The sequence below is a fragment of the Siniperca chuatsi genome, linkage group LG6, assembly GCF_020085105.1.
Source record: "Siniperca chuatsi isolate FFG_IHB_CAS linkage group LG6, ASM2008510v1, whole genome shotgun sequence".
NCBI lineage: Eukaryota > Metazoa > Chordata > Actinopteri > Centrarchiformes > Sinipercidae > Siniperca > Siniperca chuatsi.
In genome coordinates, this window is record NC_058047.1 from 11,299,981 (window position 1) to 11,316,774 (window position 16,794).

General features: G+C 36.5%; 1 protein-coding gene across 2 annotated transcripts; it reads right to left on the reverse strand.

The window, feature by feature from the left end:
- Positions 1 to 96: 96 nt before the first annotated feature.
- si:ch73-40i7.2 (FYN-binding protein 1) lies at positions 97 to 16,751 on the reverse strand. Of its 2 annotated transcripts, none has more exons than XM_044200554.1 (16): positions 16,595 to 16,751; positions 12,397 to 13,015; positions 11,136 to 11,247; positions 7,727 to 7,779; positions 7,477 to 7,514; positions 7,091 to 7,122; positions 5,747 to 5,879; positions 5,183 to 5,345; positions 3,402 to 3,552; positions 3,209 to 3,225; positions 2,773 to 2,833; positions 2,586 to 2,628; positions 2,119 to 2,281; positions 1,330 to 1,363; positions 771 to 808; positions 97 to 615 (listed from the first exon to the last, which is right to left on the reverse strand). In XM_044200554.1, the coding sequence occupies exons 1-16, from the start codon at positions 16,595 to 16,597 to the stop codon at positions 587 to 589; spliced, it is 1,689 nt and encodes a 562-aa protein (XP_044056489.1). In that variant the 5' UTR covers positions 16,598 to 16,751; the 3' UTR covers positions 97 to 586. The 2 variants fall into 2 exon arrangements, with proteins under 2 accessions (XP_044056489.1, XP_044056488.1); XM_044200553.1 differs by having other exon boundaries at positions 11,136 to 11,250.
- Positions 16,752 to 16,794: the final 43 nt, after the last annotated feature.

The window sequence follows — 16,794 nt, forward strand, 5'->3', positions numbered from 1 at the left end:
TTGGAAGTATGTTTTGCTCGCTGCGTAGCTGTGCATCTACACTAAACATAACACTTCCAGGGGTTAAAAAAAATGAAGAGTCAGTTCAAACTGGGACACAATTACCAGAAAAAAATGTATTCATTTATTTTACATTATCTCAGAGGTCGAGCAATACACAAAGCTACAGTCATAGTGTATTCATTTTCTATACAAGCAGTTTGACAAACAATGCAATGATGACAAGTTTGTTATTCTCAGCACAGGGCTTGTACAGTATGTGTGAGAGAGTGAGTGTGTATGTCTGTATAGTTTTAGTTTTATATCAGCTAGTTTGTTTGTTTGTGAGCCAGACAGCTCTTTTCTGTTCCACCTCAGTTGTAACAGGCAGCCTGGCTGTGCAGCACAGGCTGTGTTTGAATCCTCTTTAACTGAATGCTACTGGTGGAGTCAAATAAAGCAAAAATGTGTATCCAGGTGGATAGTTATACAGTTTTAAACAGCTTAAGTTTTCAGTATTTATATAGTTTGCTTCTTTTGTTTGTGTGTATCTCTCTCTCTCTTACTGTGTGAGTGTGTGTGTGTTTAGTTTGACATGTTTTAATAATCAGTGTGTGGAGTCATTGTCGTAGATGTCTGAAATAAAAAAGACAAAAACATTAAAAAACTGATTAAAAAAGTCAGACAAACACGTGGGCTTTCAAAGGTGAATATTTCAGATTACTTGAAATTACAGTAGCACATTTTGCATTGTGTTTATTACAGAGCATGAAGATCCAAAGATAACTCACCGCCTGGATAGTCAACATCGTCGTAAATGTCTCCTTCCCTGCAAAAGAAGATTGATGTTAAACTGACAGCAGAAACGTTATTTCAATTGATGTTTCTGTGTAAACTCTGGACCTAAAACTTGTTAACATTAAGTCGAAATTGAGTTTACAACTTTTACTGTAATCATGCATGAGGACAAAACGCATTATATTTAAGCATGGATGAAATGAAAAGATGAGTACTATGTTTGTAAAAATGGGTGCATCCAGTACATAGTCATAGTAATAGTCTATCTGAATACAGTGCAATTTACAGTAGAAATAGTTAATAGTTGTATAACTAATTTCATTTAATTTATAACTAATTTAATCTACACTATCAAAAATAACAATACAATTTTCTATTAAACAATCAAAGTCATATTTCAGCTGGTACCATATAATATGCATTTACAGAAAGCCACTTCACTATTATTTGCTTATAGTATAACCAGACTAATGAGGGACTACACCGTCTAACCAGACTAAATTGAAGTAATGTTAATGGTGGCACATATTAAACTGATGAAGATTCACTTACATTTGAAGAAGAAGAGATCTGGACACATAGCCATCTGTGAGAGATTAGACAAAAAAAACTTTAATGTAAAACAGTTGCGTTGAATTTGTAAAAAAAAAAAAAACAGCTGTTACTTAATGTATTACACAATCATCTGTATTTTCATTACTATTATCTGTGACAGTGTTTATTCATTGAGTAGTTAAAGGTGTAACCACCAAATGGATGAGTGGTAACAAATTCTCTCGTGTGATATTTTGAAATATCTCAACAATTACTGGATGATTAGCATGAAATTTACTATATTTATTTATATATTTATATTTATATTCAACTAAAACTAATCACATTCCCATCAACCTCACCCAGAGGAAAGGAAAATTCAAAATCAGAACTCTTACTTGTCCAGCCTATTTCTCCTAGACATAACTGAGCTCATTTTAACATCAAGATGAGATTTTGACCATTTACTCATACTTTTTAAATTCACCTCCTGAGAAATAGCTTTCCTCTGGTCTCAGCCTGATCCTAAAATATCTTAAAATATTTTTTTTTTCTCTCACTGCACTGATCCTATTTGTCTGAAATAATCAGCTCTTGAGATAACAGTAAGATCCTAAAGAAATCTCAGTTGACTTATAAATGAGCCTGCACAATATCAGAAATTTGGCTTAGTGATCAAATTCAACAGTTTATACCATTGCACCAATCAACTTCTACTCTTTTTCTAAAGTCAGTCACCTCCACAAACTGTTCATGTATCACGTGCTGCAGGTTAAAATAACATACAATCAAAAAGTGTTTACATACATTTTCCAAACTGGTTGCGACACAGAGCTTTCTTGCTGTTGGTGAGCTGGATGATGTCCACGATTTCTCCTTGAGTCACGTGCAGATCCTTTCCTCCTGGCTTCTTTATGATGCCATTAGGATCCACCATCATGGTGTGCAGCACCCTGAGAGGCCCTTCATACTGGGAAACAACAATTACAATGATCCATTTTTAGCTTTTTCTAAATTACAGTAATTGTCATAATGTTTATGTTATATAATATGTATCAAGTGGAAATGATGCTTCTCATCATTGTGAGCTGTATGTGGAGTTCCTCAAGGATCCATCATAGGTCCTGTTCTTTTCCTTCTATACATGTTTCCCTTTGGACAAATTATTTAGGAACATATAATAAACATTTCCTATCCCTGCTATGCTGATGACACTCTGCTTTCTCTACTACTAAAACCAAATAGTCTGTTGTAAAAGTGTGAAAACTATTTACCTTAAAATTTTTTCTTAGCTCTTTCATCACTTTGGGATCCATGCTGGAAAAAAAATATGACGATTTAACAGTTAATCAAGAAGCATACAAATGCATTCATCACCAACACATTTTCTCAGATTTTCTCCCATAGATTAATAAAATATTCAAATATATCATTTCCTGTTCCCTTTCAGTGAATAAATACCGGATTTCAAGCGGCGGTGGGGGGAAATCCTCAGTTATTGGTTGAACGTCATCATAGTCATCTGAGGACAAAACAGAAAGTACAGAAAAAAACAAAACTAAAATGATCTTGTCTTCTCATAAATAGGTAATAATCATTAACATTATCTGTCATCTTTCTCATTCTTCATGTTGTCAAATATCCTACTGAGCTTTAGCAAACTGAGTGTATTTATATAAAATTATTTCAATTGCAGTTAAAGCTGCTAATTTCTAACAATCATTGAATAAGAACAGACGCTTTAAGATTTTTCAGCAATGGTTAGTGGTGTGTGCTCATGAATCCCTATTGTGAATCCCTATGAACTATTTAATCCGTTTAACAAAAGAAAAAAAGATGAGATTTTACCTGGTATTTAATCCTAATGTGCCAATAATGTTTATGTGTTTTCACTTACCGTCATCTTCAAGCATGCTGCAGATTACAAGAAACACAACATGTTAGTTGGAACAGATGTGGGTGAAACTGAGAAAGCAATGCAACCAAACAACTGGGTGACTTTACAGGTGGAATTACAGAGTAGCTAATCACTGATGGCAAAAATGACTTTAAAATCTTCAATATAGCAGGATTAACATGCTCTACTGTACCTGTCTCTGTTATTGGACTCCACATTTAACATCTTTGGGGGGTCTGGAGGTGGTGGAGGCAACAGTGATGTGTCAATTTTTCTGGACTGCAGCAGTTTGCGCTTCACTGCCTCATAGTCAATATCCACACATGTGTTACTGATGTATCCGTCTGCAAGGTAACACAACATCAAGATGATGTGCTTTATTGTGACAATTCACAATATGTCACAGGGTACGGTCTTACTCAAGATTATTTATGTTGTTTTTGAAATGTTGGATTTTGATCTACTAAAACCATGTTTCACTGTTTGAATTAATGACAAGAACAAACAGTTTAGTTTTTATCGGGTGATTTGTATATATTTTGTGCATATTGTTCTCTGCTACTGATAGTAGCTATTGTACAAAGTAATAACAGTTATTTTATCTGCAACAACAAACTGGGATTAACATAAACAATTCAAGGTAAACAGATAATAATGTTAGCCAAGTTCACGTGCAATACATACACAGTTTACAATATACAGTATATTCATATATACAATATACATTTATAACATTGGCATGTGAAGCACTTATTTCTTAATTCCAGCTGACAGTTTAACCACTGTCACATAAATCAGTGTCGAAGGTATTTTACACTTGAAGTAACCATAGCAGCACACAGTTAGCTTACTGGAGAAACCAACATAACCATGTGCTAAACTGACTTCAAACACACTTTAAAAGTGTCTGAATACTTTACACAGCCTCACTTTCTCAGTGGAGAAAATGCTACTCTGCTTTGCTTCATGGAATTTTTCGTTGTCTTCAACTTGTCCTGTTATTTTCTTATATTGGGACATCTTGTCCTCTATAATTATTCTATATTCTTGCATATTTTACATTAATTACTAGAAAGATTCTGATTCTGAAAACAGTGTCCAGATGACTACGACTGAAACCTTTTCTACAATGGAACACTCCTGGATGAATGAGGGACTACACCGTCTTAATTACTAGAAAGGTTAATCAAACTTTAGAGGAGGTAGGCAATAGTACTGGGAGGTTGAAAGACATAAGGCCACCAGTATTTTTTGGTTTCACAGATAGTATCATCATATGCATAACTTGATACGTCAAATATTTTACATACATAATAAAATATTAGGCAACAGTCCTTTAAGGAAGCAAGGACCACACAAAACGTCTTCAACATGAAGACCTCAACTCAAATTGGTCCTCATAAGTACAAAAGCACACACACACATTTGCCAAAGTGCAATAATTGCAGAAGCAGGTCCTACAACGTCAAGACATATTCGAAAAAAAAAAATTGTTTCTTGATATGCCGAGGCCAAGTGCAACAAATGCAATATTTCAGGTTTATTTTGGAATTTTGGGTATTTCCACTCAAGTTTTTCTATACGCAAATTGAAAATGTGCATCAAAACAGGCGAGTGGAAACTTACAGTATAATGATTACTGCATGCCTCCCACACACACAAACTGCTGCTGGATATTTACAGAAAATGAGTCTTCACAGGACTGCCAGCCTGGAATCCGCCAACTTGTCATTTTTTAAAATATGGATATCTCAATTTACACATTTGAAAGGCAGAATATCATCACAACAACAGCCAACATTTTAGATAGAAAACTTTGAAGGTCTCTGCATTGTCTATTAGATTGTATGGAGGTGAATTTGATCAAGTGCTGCTTTATGCCTTTCTCAGAAGCCAAACATTATAGCACTAAAGAGAGGATCAGACTGGAAAGTTTTATACACATGCTTGATTGAAATTTAAAGTGAAACTCACAGTTTCCGTTCAGAGAGCGAGCCAACCATTTGCCTCCTGGGTTATTCTTTACTCGGAGGATCTCCACGCTCTCGCCGTGTTGTACGCTGAGATCCAGCTTTCCTCCTCCATACCAGTCATGCCGGACTTTGGCTGTATGAAGAACCTCCACCTCCCCTTGCAACTACAGAAGGACAGAAAGAAAGCTGTAAAAGTTAACAATTAACAGAAAAGAATAAGATTTGGATGTGGATAGAGTGGGTGGATTTGAAGAACTTCAACATTTTAGGATGTCAGCTAGGTTTCAAATTTGAATTTCAAAGAAGGAACTCTGATTTGATCTAGAACTATTTTTTGCCTTTCAACTTGGGCTTCAGTGTTATGTCAATAAAAAAAATGATTCTTTGGCTTGACCCACTGAAGTTTCAAATGTTTAAACTACTAATCCTCCAATCTGCAAATAGCATTCCTGTTTTGTAAGGTGCTGCATTTTTTAACTGTCACCCATGCCAGCTAAATACAAAAGTTATGGCATCTGATCTGCTGTCATCAAAGCTGGATTTAAGAGAGTTGGTGGTTCCTTACCTGAAAGTTTTTCCTCAACTCATTTGCTTTTTTCTGACGCTCCATCTGATCTTTCTTCTCCTGCTCCCGTTGCCTCTTTGCTTCTTTTTTGTTTTTCTTCTCAGCATTTACCCGGTTTATCTCCACCTGGTCCCTATAAAGGAACAATTAAAATCAGAAATGACTTGTCACTTTTTTAGACAGTTCTTCACATCACAGCATACACCTTTACCATTACACGAATAACAAGCCTCTACAATAATCTACAGCCATGCTAGTGACTCTGTGAGGGTGTGCATAGCTGTGCTTTGAGCTAAAGGCTAACATGTTCATGATGATAATGCTACTCTAACATACTGATGTTCAGCAGGTAATGTTTACCATGTTTGACATCTTAGTTTAGGGTGTTTACTTAGCAAACCCTTTGCTAAGTAGCACTTACATGTACTTACAAGTACAGCTGAAGCTGATTAGAATATCAGTAGTTTTTATCATAAACAAAAGACCTGATGGTGGCTCTAGATGAAAGTCAGAGGATCAAAGTCTAAAAGCCAAAGTTATTTATATTCATCCTGAGGGAAACATAAATGTGTGAACCAAATTTCTTGGCAAACCATGTAATAGTTGTTGAGACATTTCACTCAAAACTGCAAATGTGAAACTCATGTTGGCGCTAGAGGAAAAGTCAGTGTATCACCAAAGTTAGTAGACTTAATCAGCTGATGATCATGAATATCTGTATGAAATTTCATGGCAATATATCCAATAGAACAACAGACTGACATTGCCATCTCTAGAGATAAGCCAAAAAAAGTCCTTCACATTTTTCTCAAAGTAGTCTCATTACTTTGACTCTCTGGAAAAAGTTGTATATTTGTGGTTTCTGCCCCACATTTTATTTCAACTGTGTTTCGTCACAACATCCTGCTTTAACAGGAAATATGTTGAATCACAGACACAACTTATAACCTTAAAAAATATAGAACAATTTAGTGCGTGTTTACTGTTGCTTCAAAGAGACATTTTGTCCGACCACACAGAAACTTCACTCACTCAGAAACTCAGCAAAATGCTGTTTCTTTGTGACTTTAAATCTGGTCATTTCACACTTGGTGTCAAATGCAAAAAAGCAATAATTGAGAAACCTTTTTCGTAATAGTAGTTGCAGTAATCGTTGTTGCACTAGTTGCTGTTTCAGTAGTACTAGCAGTAGCAGTGCAAAAATAACAGTAGCAGTAACAGAAATAATAGAATCAGTGTCCTGCCATATGTTCATGCAGCTGCAGCCACTTTCTACTTTTAGCCAGAAGAGCGCTTAACACAGATACAATGGTTTGATGGTAAAGACAGAAAGTTTATACTTACTCATCTATCGACTCATACACGTCATTGTCATCCTACAAGAGAAAAGGTTTTATTTGCACTTTTAAAGAACAGAGAAAAATATTCTTATACAGGAATGATTAGATTTAAGGGGAATGCCACCCATTGTATGAAAATGTAATTATCAAAGAATTAAAGAAAAGACTTGAATGTTAGATCAGTGTCTGCTCCACTGACAATGAATCAAGTTTAATTATCATTTGATATAAATCAGTATTCCAACAATAATATCTAATTTAAGTTTTCTAGTTTTAGGGAAGAGTGCAACATGTTCTAACAAGAGGAGCCACCTGGTTTAGAATTTTTAAAATGGGTAGCATTCTCACTACACAGTAAGTTGCCTTTCACTTTCAGTTGGCTGTCCTTACCCCGTCCATACACTGTGAACTGTTGTCACTCCAGGACTCTGTGAAGTCACACAATATAAAGACATGAAAGGCGTGTCTTCCATTTGAAAAAGTGGCATGCTCTCTTACAAAGTGCTTCATAATGATAATAATACAAGGAAATTATGTCATAACTTTTTACTTAATTACTTAAAATGTGACAGAAGAACAAGATCTTCAAAAACAAAAAGGAGCCGCAGTGATGCACCAATGAACAAGCTGTAATTTTTACCGTTCTTCTCAAAGCTTGCAATGTCATCATAGTCCAGGTTATCATCAATGTCCCTGCAATCAATAAACAAAACATGTTTGCATGTTCATTATTCAGCAATTACTAATTTTTTTCTAATGAAATGTTTCATTATATCCGCACTGACAATCTGAAATGTTCAACTCTGTCTCATAAAATGTTAATCAAACCATCATCTGGGATGGGTATTACTTTTCTTTCAGAATATATTTGCTGTTGCACATCACTTGTATATAAATTTAATTTTTAGTAGACATTGTTGCAAAGCTTACATTGGAGACACCAACAAACAAAGAAATAAGCAAACAGACAGTAAAACATCTTTCATATTATAATAATACAGGTTATATTTACCCCAAAATATCAGGGTTTATTGTGACTTTATCTGAATCCTTTGGTTTTCACCCTGTAGTGTTTACTGCCATTTGTCAATGTTGTCAACACTGACAAATCATCACTTTTAAAGTTGATAGTTGCTAATTCACACATCCAGCAGATATGGAGCAACATTATTATTAATTTGGGGTCGTGTTTCTGGCCACCTGATGAATGTAATAATAATAATAATAATAATAATAACTTTTATTTGTATTGCACCTTTCATGCAAAGATGGAGCCCAAAGTCCTTAACAAAGCAAGATCAGAAAATAAACAATAACAATAAGTAAACAAAAACAAACAAACAAAAACACAGGCAAAGTTAACCCAAATTAAAAGCCAAGTTAAAAACATAGGTCTTTAATTTCTTTTTTAAAAGTTCCACAGGAGTTTGCTGTTCTAAGATCTAGGAGGAGGATGTTTCACAGTTTAGGGCCATAAAAACAGAAAGCAGCCTCACCAGATTTCTTGTGGGAACTTCTAAAAGAAAGGCAGTGGAAGATCTGAAAATTCTTGTTGGGACATAAATTAAGAGGCAGTTGCTGATATATGAGGGTGCTAGATTATGTAAGGCTTTTTTAGATAAATAAAAGGACTTTAAAACCACTTCTAAAAGATACAGGTAACCAGTGCAGTGATGCGAGCAGGGGGGTAATATGATCTCTTTTTTTTGTCTTGGTCAAAATCCTGGCTGCAGCGTTCTGAATTATCTGTAATGTTCTTAAATACTTTTTAGGGAGACCAGTTACAAGAGAGTTGCAGTAATCTAGGCAGCTTGTAATAAAAGCATGTATCAGCATTTCAGCATCGTACTGAGTTAAAATAGTTTAATTTTGGCAATGTTCCTCAGATGGAAAAATTTTGTTTTTGTGACCTTGTTAAAATGGCAAACAAAATTAAGATCAGAGTGTAAAACCACTCCCAGATATGTAACATGTATTTTAATTTGCTTGGACAGGCTAGCAAACACTGAGTCTAGTCTCTACCTTTCTGCTTTTGGACCAACGAGTAGAATTTCTGTTTTCTGCTCATTTATTTTTAAAGAATGTTTACTCAACCATATGTATTTGTCTGGCAAAACAGAGATATATAGTTGTGTATCATCAGCGTAAAACAGTGATTATTTTTTTTTACATTATGGTGACTAATTATGTTGCCCAAAGGGAGCATGTATAAAGAAAAGAGAACAGGACCCAGAATGCTTCCCTGAGGAACGCCATATTCAGAGTCAAATGTCTGTGACACAAAGTCACCCAAACCAAAAAATGTTTTCTTTCTGACAAGTACGAATAAAACCAGTCAAGCACTGTGTCGGAGAGACACACACATTTCTCAAGCTGAGTGATTAAAATGCAATGATCAACTGTATCAAATGCAGCACTCAAATCTAACAAAAAGAGGACAACCACATTGTTTGAATCATTCGAAATTCTCAGGTCATTTACTACCTTTAATAAAATGGATGTAAAATAAGTTTCGGTAGTTGGTCACATGGTCGGACCGGAATTTATCTAATATATTATTAGTATTCAGATGATCATGTAATTGGTCAAGTATAATCTTCTCAAGAAATTTACTGAGAAAAGGAAGATTTGAGATAGGCCTGTAATTAGCAAGGTCACTTCTTTAGCAGAGGTGTCAACAAAGCTGTTTTAAAAGTAGAAGGGAAAACATCTTAATTGCAGAGACGTGTTGATTATTCTTGTTACTGCACGAGAGAGGCAGTTTCATCATCTGTTGTCATGCTAAAGGATGTCATGGTAGGTGGAGGCTCACCCACCGCTAGATTCCAAAGAGCTGATGGATCTGTATTTCTGGACATTTAATTTACTTTTCCTCCACTGTCTCTTGGCCCAGCTAACAAATAGCAGCAGTTTTCCAAGGTGATTTGTGGGCTACTTGGCTTTTTTTAATTCTTAGAAAAGCAACAGTGTCAAAAGAAGACCTCAATTTATATTTAAAGCCATGCACTAGATCATCAAGAGAGCAAGCGTTGGATGGAGAAAAAGCATTCATAATATCTAAAACCTAGTCCTATATCATCAAGGATTTGATTTAAAAAACACATAAATGATCAGAAACGGGAACATCAGTGATTCTTTTTCGATAACCCTTGTAATGACCAAATCTAATGTATTCCTCTTTACGTGTTGCACAAGACCAAGACAGACCAGAACATTCCATAGCCTTTGAAACAGCAGTGTAATTGACATGAAAGTTAAAATCAGCAAGTAAAATAAGTTGGTAACTGGTAAGAACGACATAAAATCAGAAAACTAGTTGTTGTTGTGCTTAGGTCAATAGATAGTCATAGTTAGTACAGATGGCTGAGTTTTAATAACCAAAGCTAAGTATTCAAAACTTAAAAAGGCTCCAAAACAACACTTGGAGCAAGTGAAGTTATTCGAGAAGATACTGGCAACTCCTCCTCCTCTTTTATCTTGACTACATGAGTACAGGAAACTATAATTTGACTCTCTTTTAGCTCTGTTTTTGGTTTCTACCAAATAAGATTAATATTTTTTGTAATGGCATGATTTTGCCCTCATTAGATAGTTAAAAGTAAAGTGTGTCAGGTAATGTGGAGCGAGAGAGATGATGTATGGTGAAGGTCTCTGTTTTCAAACCAGTAACATCATGGTTACGTGACATTTATCTTAGATCTCTTGACACCTGGATGCCGCAAACGTATTTTATGCTATTTTTTAAAACTCTAAATTAGAGTCTCTGATATGATTTATTATTCTTAAAGTGCATTACATTTGTATGTTGGGCTCATGATTGTTGTTGATTAAAAAAAAAGTAATTCCACACACAATTTCCTGCCTGCCATCTTTACTGTACATCATGACAGCTGTGATGGAAATAAGAATCTGATATTATTGTGGCATTCTCAGTGATTTTATCATTGCTGATTGTGTATGAAATAAAAACAAATGCATGTTTTTCTGTATGTACATCCCTGCAGGTACTGCAATGACACCAGCATCGTGTGAACTAGTTAAATACTCACATGGAGGCTACTTGGCGCGGCAGCCTGCTGGGTTTGTTGGATCGTTGTGGCGGTTTTGGAGGACTGATTACTGCAGGTAAAGGCATCTCTCTGCTTGCTGAGCCTGGGGAACCTGCTGGGAGAACCAGAGAGAACCTCTTTACGTGATGAAATTTATGGCAAAATGAGACAGATCATCAGCCACGAACAGTCACATCTACTAACTTGAATGGACAATCAACAAAAAAATTAATAAATTCATGACAAATATGCCAAAGCTTGTTTGTTTTATTTTAGCGAGCTTTACTGCTGTTAATTACCACATTTCCACACAGAAATGATGCACACTGTATATGTTTATGACTTGTTTTAAAGCCTGCTTTTTAAAAGTTTACTACATTTGTTAAAAAAAAGAATCCTAATTAATCCTAATGACTCTTATTCTGGTATGTGATGCTCTGTCCGCAATGTTTAGATTTGAAAATGTACCAGTTTAATGGACTGAACTTTCCATCAAACATTTCAGTTCTGAGATAAAAAAAATATGCAGTGGTATAAACTGCACCAGGTGTTACTGATCTTTAAAAAAACAAAAATGCAATAATTACATGGAAATGTATAATGCCTCATGTAATAGGCCTTTTTCACAGTAGACATTTTGCCTTGTCATAGTAGGAAAAGCTCAGGTGTCACTAATAACATTAACGAAGGTTTCGTTCTGTTCAAGTGTCACAGTAAACCAAAGTACCAAAGTAAAAGTACTCATTCTGCAGAATGGCCAATTACAGAATCATATATATTATATTATGGGATTATAATTATTTATGCATTAATGTGTTCATCACTTTAATGTTGCAGCTACTTTATATACTGCGGGGTAGCTTAATCCATAATAATTAAAGCTGCAACAATTAATTGATTAATCGATTAGTTGTCAACAGTTTAATTAATCGCCAACTATTTGGTTTGAGTATTTTTTAAAGAAAAAAATGTCACTTACTCCTTTGACAGTAAACTGAATATATTTGGGCTTTGGGAAACACTGATTGACAATTTTTACCATTTTTGGACATTTTCTAGACCAAACAACTAATCAATTGTTTGAGAAAATAATTGACAGATGAATCGACAATGAAAATAATTGTTAGTTGCAGCCCTAATAGCAATATATCATAATTTATTAGTTGATTTACATTTTGTATTATTAATCTGAATCTGCAAATCTAATCATGTAGTAATTAATAATTACAAATCTGTGAGAAAATAAGCCTGAGGGACTCACCGTCACGCTTTCTCGGGCCAGGAAGGGCAGGTCCTCGGTTGAACCTCATAAAGGGCTCCAGGTTGACAATGGGAGGCCGTTTGGGTTTCAAAGGTAGGGGTCCTTCAGGGGGCAGGGGCTTTCTCAGCGGTGTCACTTCCCCTGTGCTCCTCTGTCTGTGCTGCTGTCTGAGCGGTAGAGGGGTGGAGGTGGGAACTGGTGCAGGAGCCTGTGCTGGAGCTGGAGCCAGGGCTGGTTTGGTGCCTGGAGGCCTCTGGTGCCTCAGCATCATGTTCTGTAGCATCTCCCCCGTCTGCTTGATCTTTGTGGCGTCTGCCGGCTGGATGGATGCTCTGACTCCAGGATAGGGAGGCGGTCGAGGGAATGGTCTGGAGGGGATGGAGGCTACCATTGGTTCTGCCCTCGGGAACCTCACCAGGCCCGGGCCAGCCATCGGAACAGGAGGAAATGTAGGAGACAGTCTGTGATGGGCCAGATCGCTCTCTTTCACTGGCAGGATCGCCTTCCCAAACCCAGGTCGTGGAGATTTTGGGGAGCCGCTGTCTCGGCTGCTGGTGTCCGAGGTGCTGGCCTTGTTGTTGAACCTGGCCCTCAGAGCCTTGACATCAACGCTCTCCCCCTGACAACAACACAGGAGCACAAACTCCACTGCAGCAGCTCTGTTTGTAAAGCAGGAAGTTAGCAGCACAGCAAGGCATGCCCCCCACGCTCATAAACACACACCGCTTGTCAAACCTCTACTTTATCTTTGAGAATGCACCGTGCAACAACACAGCTTCCTGGTCTTTTTGATCTTTACAGAGCTGTCTCCTCCAACCCTGTGCAGCAGACAAAACTTTTACAAGTGCACTCTGGAGTAATTAAAAATCCTCTCAGAGATTGGAATCAGTATGAACAAGTGACATTATCACTAATGATACATTAAAATCTTATTTATATTCATTTCTCTTCACTCTATAAAGTCACTTTAATGAAGACAATTCCTGACTGTACTATAGTACAGTATGATGTTGTACCAATGCTTGAAGCAATTAAGGGGGTTCCTGACTTTGATGAGATTTCATGACAGATTTTTAAAGGGCGCCTCCAGAGGTTTTTCTTTGTTTGTAGAGGTTGTCTTTGTTGCATCATTTATATTTTAAGGACATGCAAACCAAAGCTCATAAAAACAGTCACATGACTTGCTGGTGAACATCTTTATGGGAGGGAGTTCAGTATCATGTCAGGTTGGATATCTTGGATATCTCATTTTTACTATGGTTTCATTTTGTTCTTTGTATATTTTGTTTAATTTCTCATGTTTGGCCACTTTTGGCCATTTTTCTGTGCACCTGTGAAACACCTTGTAACTAACTTTTGAAAGGCGCTATAGAAATAAAGTTTACTCACTTACTTATTATCTTAGTGGCATTAACTTATATTTGCACCTTGAACTCATCTGCTTTCGGCTGGTGATCAACTGTGACATTTATGTCAGTCTCTTTATTCTTTTTAAACTGGATGTTTAGCAGTAATTTCCTGTCTGGTTCTTCACACTGAACTGCACCACATTGCTGCTAAGTGGAAATCTGCTGTCCATATTTGTGAGAGGATGAACATCATACAATAAGTATTACAAAACTCAAGACCAGTGTTTTTACACTCAGTGGCCACTTTATTAGGTACACCTGTAAAATCTAATGCAAACTAAAACAACAGCTCAGCCATAAATTTTGCCTTTACAAAAATAATAATGTTGAGTTTTGATTGACACTGTCAGAGACATATTAATTTGTTTCTTATTGAGGTTGTAGTTTGCACTGGTTTTGCACTGGACTGCATTATGTCGAGTGGTGTTTCTTACGTTTAGTCCAACACATTTACAAACTCACCACTAGCTACGACCTCAGTAATAAACATATAGTTGAATTAACACCTCTCTGACAGTGTCAACAATAATGGAACATTGGTGTAGTCCCTCATTCGTCCAGGAGTGTTCTATCGTAGAAAAGGTTTCAGTCGTAGTCATCTGGACACTGTTTTCAGAATCAAGACGTTTCGGCTCCCATCCGGAAGTCATTCTCAATTGTGAATGACTTCAACGTCTTGAAACGTCTTGATTCTGAAAACAGTGTCCAGATGACTACGACTGAAACCTTTTCTACGATAATAATGGAACATTATAATCTTCCTAAATGTAGAATTTGGGGCAGATCTGTTTGTCTGTATTGGATTGCATTAAAACGTATAGTTGTACCTGATAAAGTGGCGTGTAAATTTGTTCACCTTGGAGTGTTTTTGAAAACATGTTCAGTGTGGATGAGGTCCAAACAGAAAGAAAATTTCCCCTCATTAGTGTCGACATACGTCTCAGTCATCTTGTAAGGATGTAAGTTCCTTATTTGGTGCGTCTCTGTTGCGTCATTTGGGGTTTAAATGTTGTCATTTTCACCTGGACAAATGTGCCAAACTAAAAGAGGGAAGTGCTCAGGACAGAAATCATATCGTTGGTTTTGTTTAGCTTCATTATGCGTTGTAAGATAACTGTTTCAATGGAGCAATGGTTAGCTAACTGACAGATATGATCAGCAAGGAGGGAAACGTGGTGGAAATATAAGCAAAATCTGTGGTGAATGAACACGTCTTGTATTCTGTTATGTGGATAAAACATGAAAATATGATAATAATTAAATAATCACACCATATACTGTTTGAACACCTAAATTTGTAACAGAGGGTGTGAAGAAAAGCAGGAAGTGCTCACAACCACACACCTCTGTACCTCAGCCAGCATCCTGCAACAGTTACCATAGAGACACCCTCCCCTGTAACTCCTGCACCAATAAGCTGCAAGCCCTGCTCGCAGTCGTCTCTCTTATTGCAAGGAAGAGAGGAAACAGACAAAAACCTTTTCTCTACACCACAAAAGACTCACAGGGTTCCACTTTCAGTCATTGAGCGCCTGCAGCAGAAACACAGTGTGTGTGCGCTTCTATATGTGTGTGTGTGTGTTGCCTCCTTTGGCGCTGTCACATTAATGCAGGTGTTTTACAAAGTCTCGCCACAGACTGTAGCTGTGCAGGTGTGCTGCTGAGAAATGTACAACTGAAGGACAAAATGAAGACTGTTAAATAAAATGTGATTTAATTACAGTCATAACTCATTTTGTGCAAGCTCTTTAAATTATCTTCTGGTTTGTGAAATTCAGGATTTTCTTTCATATTGATGGACTCTATTGATGTCTTCTATTGATCTGTATTGAGACCACACCAATAGTCAGTAAAACTTTTTTACTTTCTTATTATCAGCTTGTCAGTCTTCTCTAAAGCATATTGAAGTGCACTAACCTGTACGAAAGGTGCTATGCAAATAAAGTGTGACTGGATATATTCAGGTAATACTATTCAGGTCTTTTATCACACATTAGGTACCAGCCAGTCTCTGCTACAGAAAACAGACATTTATTTAATTGTTGGCGTGTTTAAGAGCTGCCGAAATTACATTCATTAGTCTGTTTTCAGTGGAGTTTTGGAGTCATGAGGATCTTAAGTCTACTCCCTAATATAGAGAAAACCCTGGAGGAAGTACAGGATCATTTTCAATTTAAAGACTAAATATCAACCGTCAATCTTTTTCTATATAAAGAAAGTCTTGAAATACAATTAATGTGCGTAATTCAACAGAAATTGGTAAGAGGAAGATAATAGTAAAAGAGAAGTAAAGCGTTACTGAGTATACTATGAATCATTAACTAGTAATACTGGTGTGTAACAAAGCTTTCTTTCATCAGCAGCAGCACGAAACATTTCTTTTCAAAACCCAACTTCCCCTTTATTGTAAAAATTATTGTAGAGAGCAAACTTTAGCGGAACACACTGACATTTTACTGCATTTACCAGACGGTCAGGATGCTGTTTCTTAACATCAGATCATGCCTTTGCAACCAAGTTAAAAGTTTTAAGGGTGATTCAATTAGTACTTAGTTACAAGACAGAAGGAAACTGAGGTTTAACTATAGTCAAACAATAAAATCTGTTAAAAGTTTTTCTCCAACATCATATTTATGGATGACTTGATGGTCAGGAGGAAATTACCAAAAATAAACCTCAAACACATGGAGACAAGTGTGAAAGGTGCTGTGGAGGAGTTGTTAATCACTCCATTGATTCAGATTTTTAAAAAACCACCCTAAATAACATAGTAAACAAGAATTTCTTACCATATTTGCCTTTAGTGATGGTTTAGTGATTGATAAAGTGCTCCATGTCCAGCAGTTAATCAGTATCCAGGCTGGTGCTACTATAATACAGACAGCTACATGACCTGTCACTAAACTTACGACAAATGAGGAAATGCGCTGTAATTCAGCATGAGCAATAGGGTGACTGACAGCACCACAACATGACATTAACAGTAGAG

What these genes read in the sequence shown, in the direction of transcription:
- si:ch73-40i7.2 (XM_044200553.1), bottom strand. An exon ending in AGTTGAGGAAAAACTTTCAG is followed by an intron (nt 5,346 to 5,746) that starts GTAAGGAACCAC and finishes GTCCTTCTGTAG; the next exon opens with TTGCAAGGGGAGGTGGAGGT. An exon ending in TCGCAACCAGTTTGGAAAAT is followed by an intron (nt 1,364 to 2,118) that starts GTATGTAAACAC and finishes AATCTCTCACAG; the next exon opens with ATGGCTATGTGTCCAGATCT.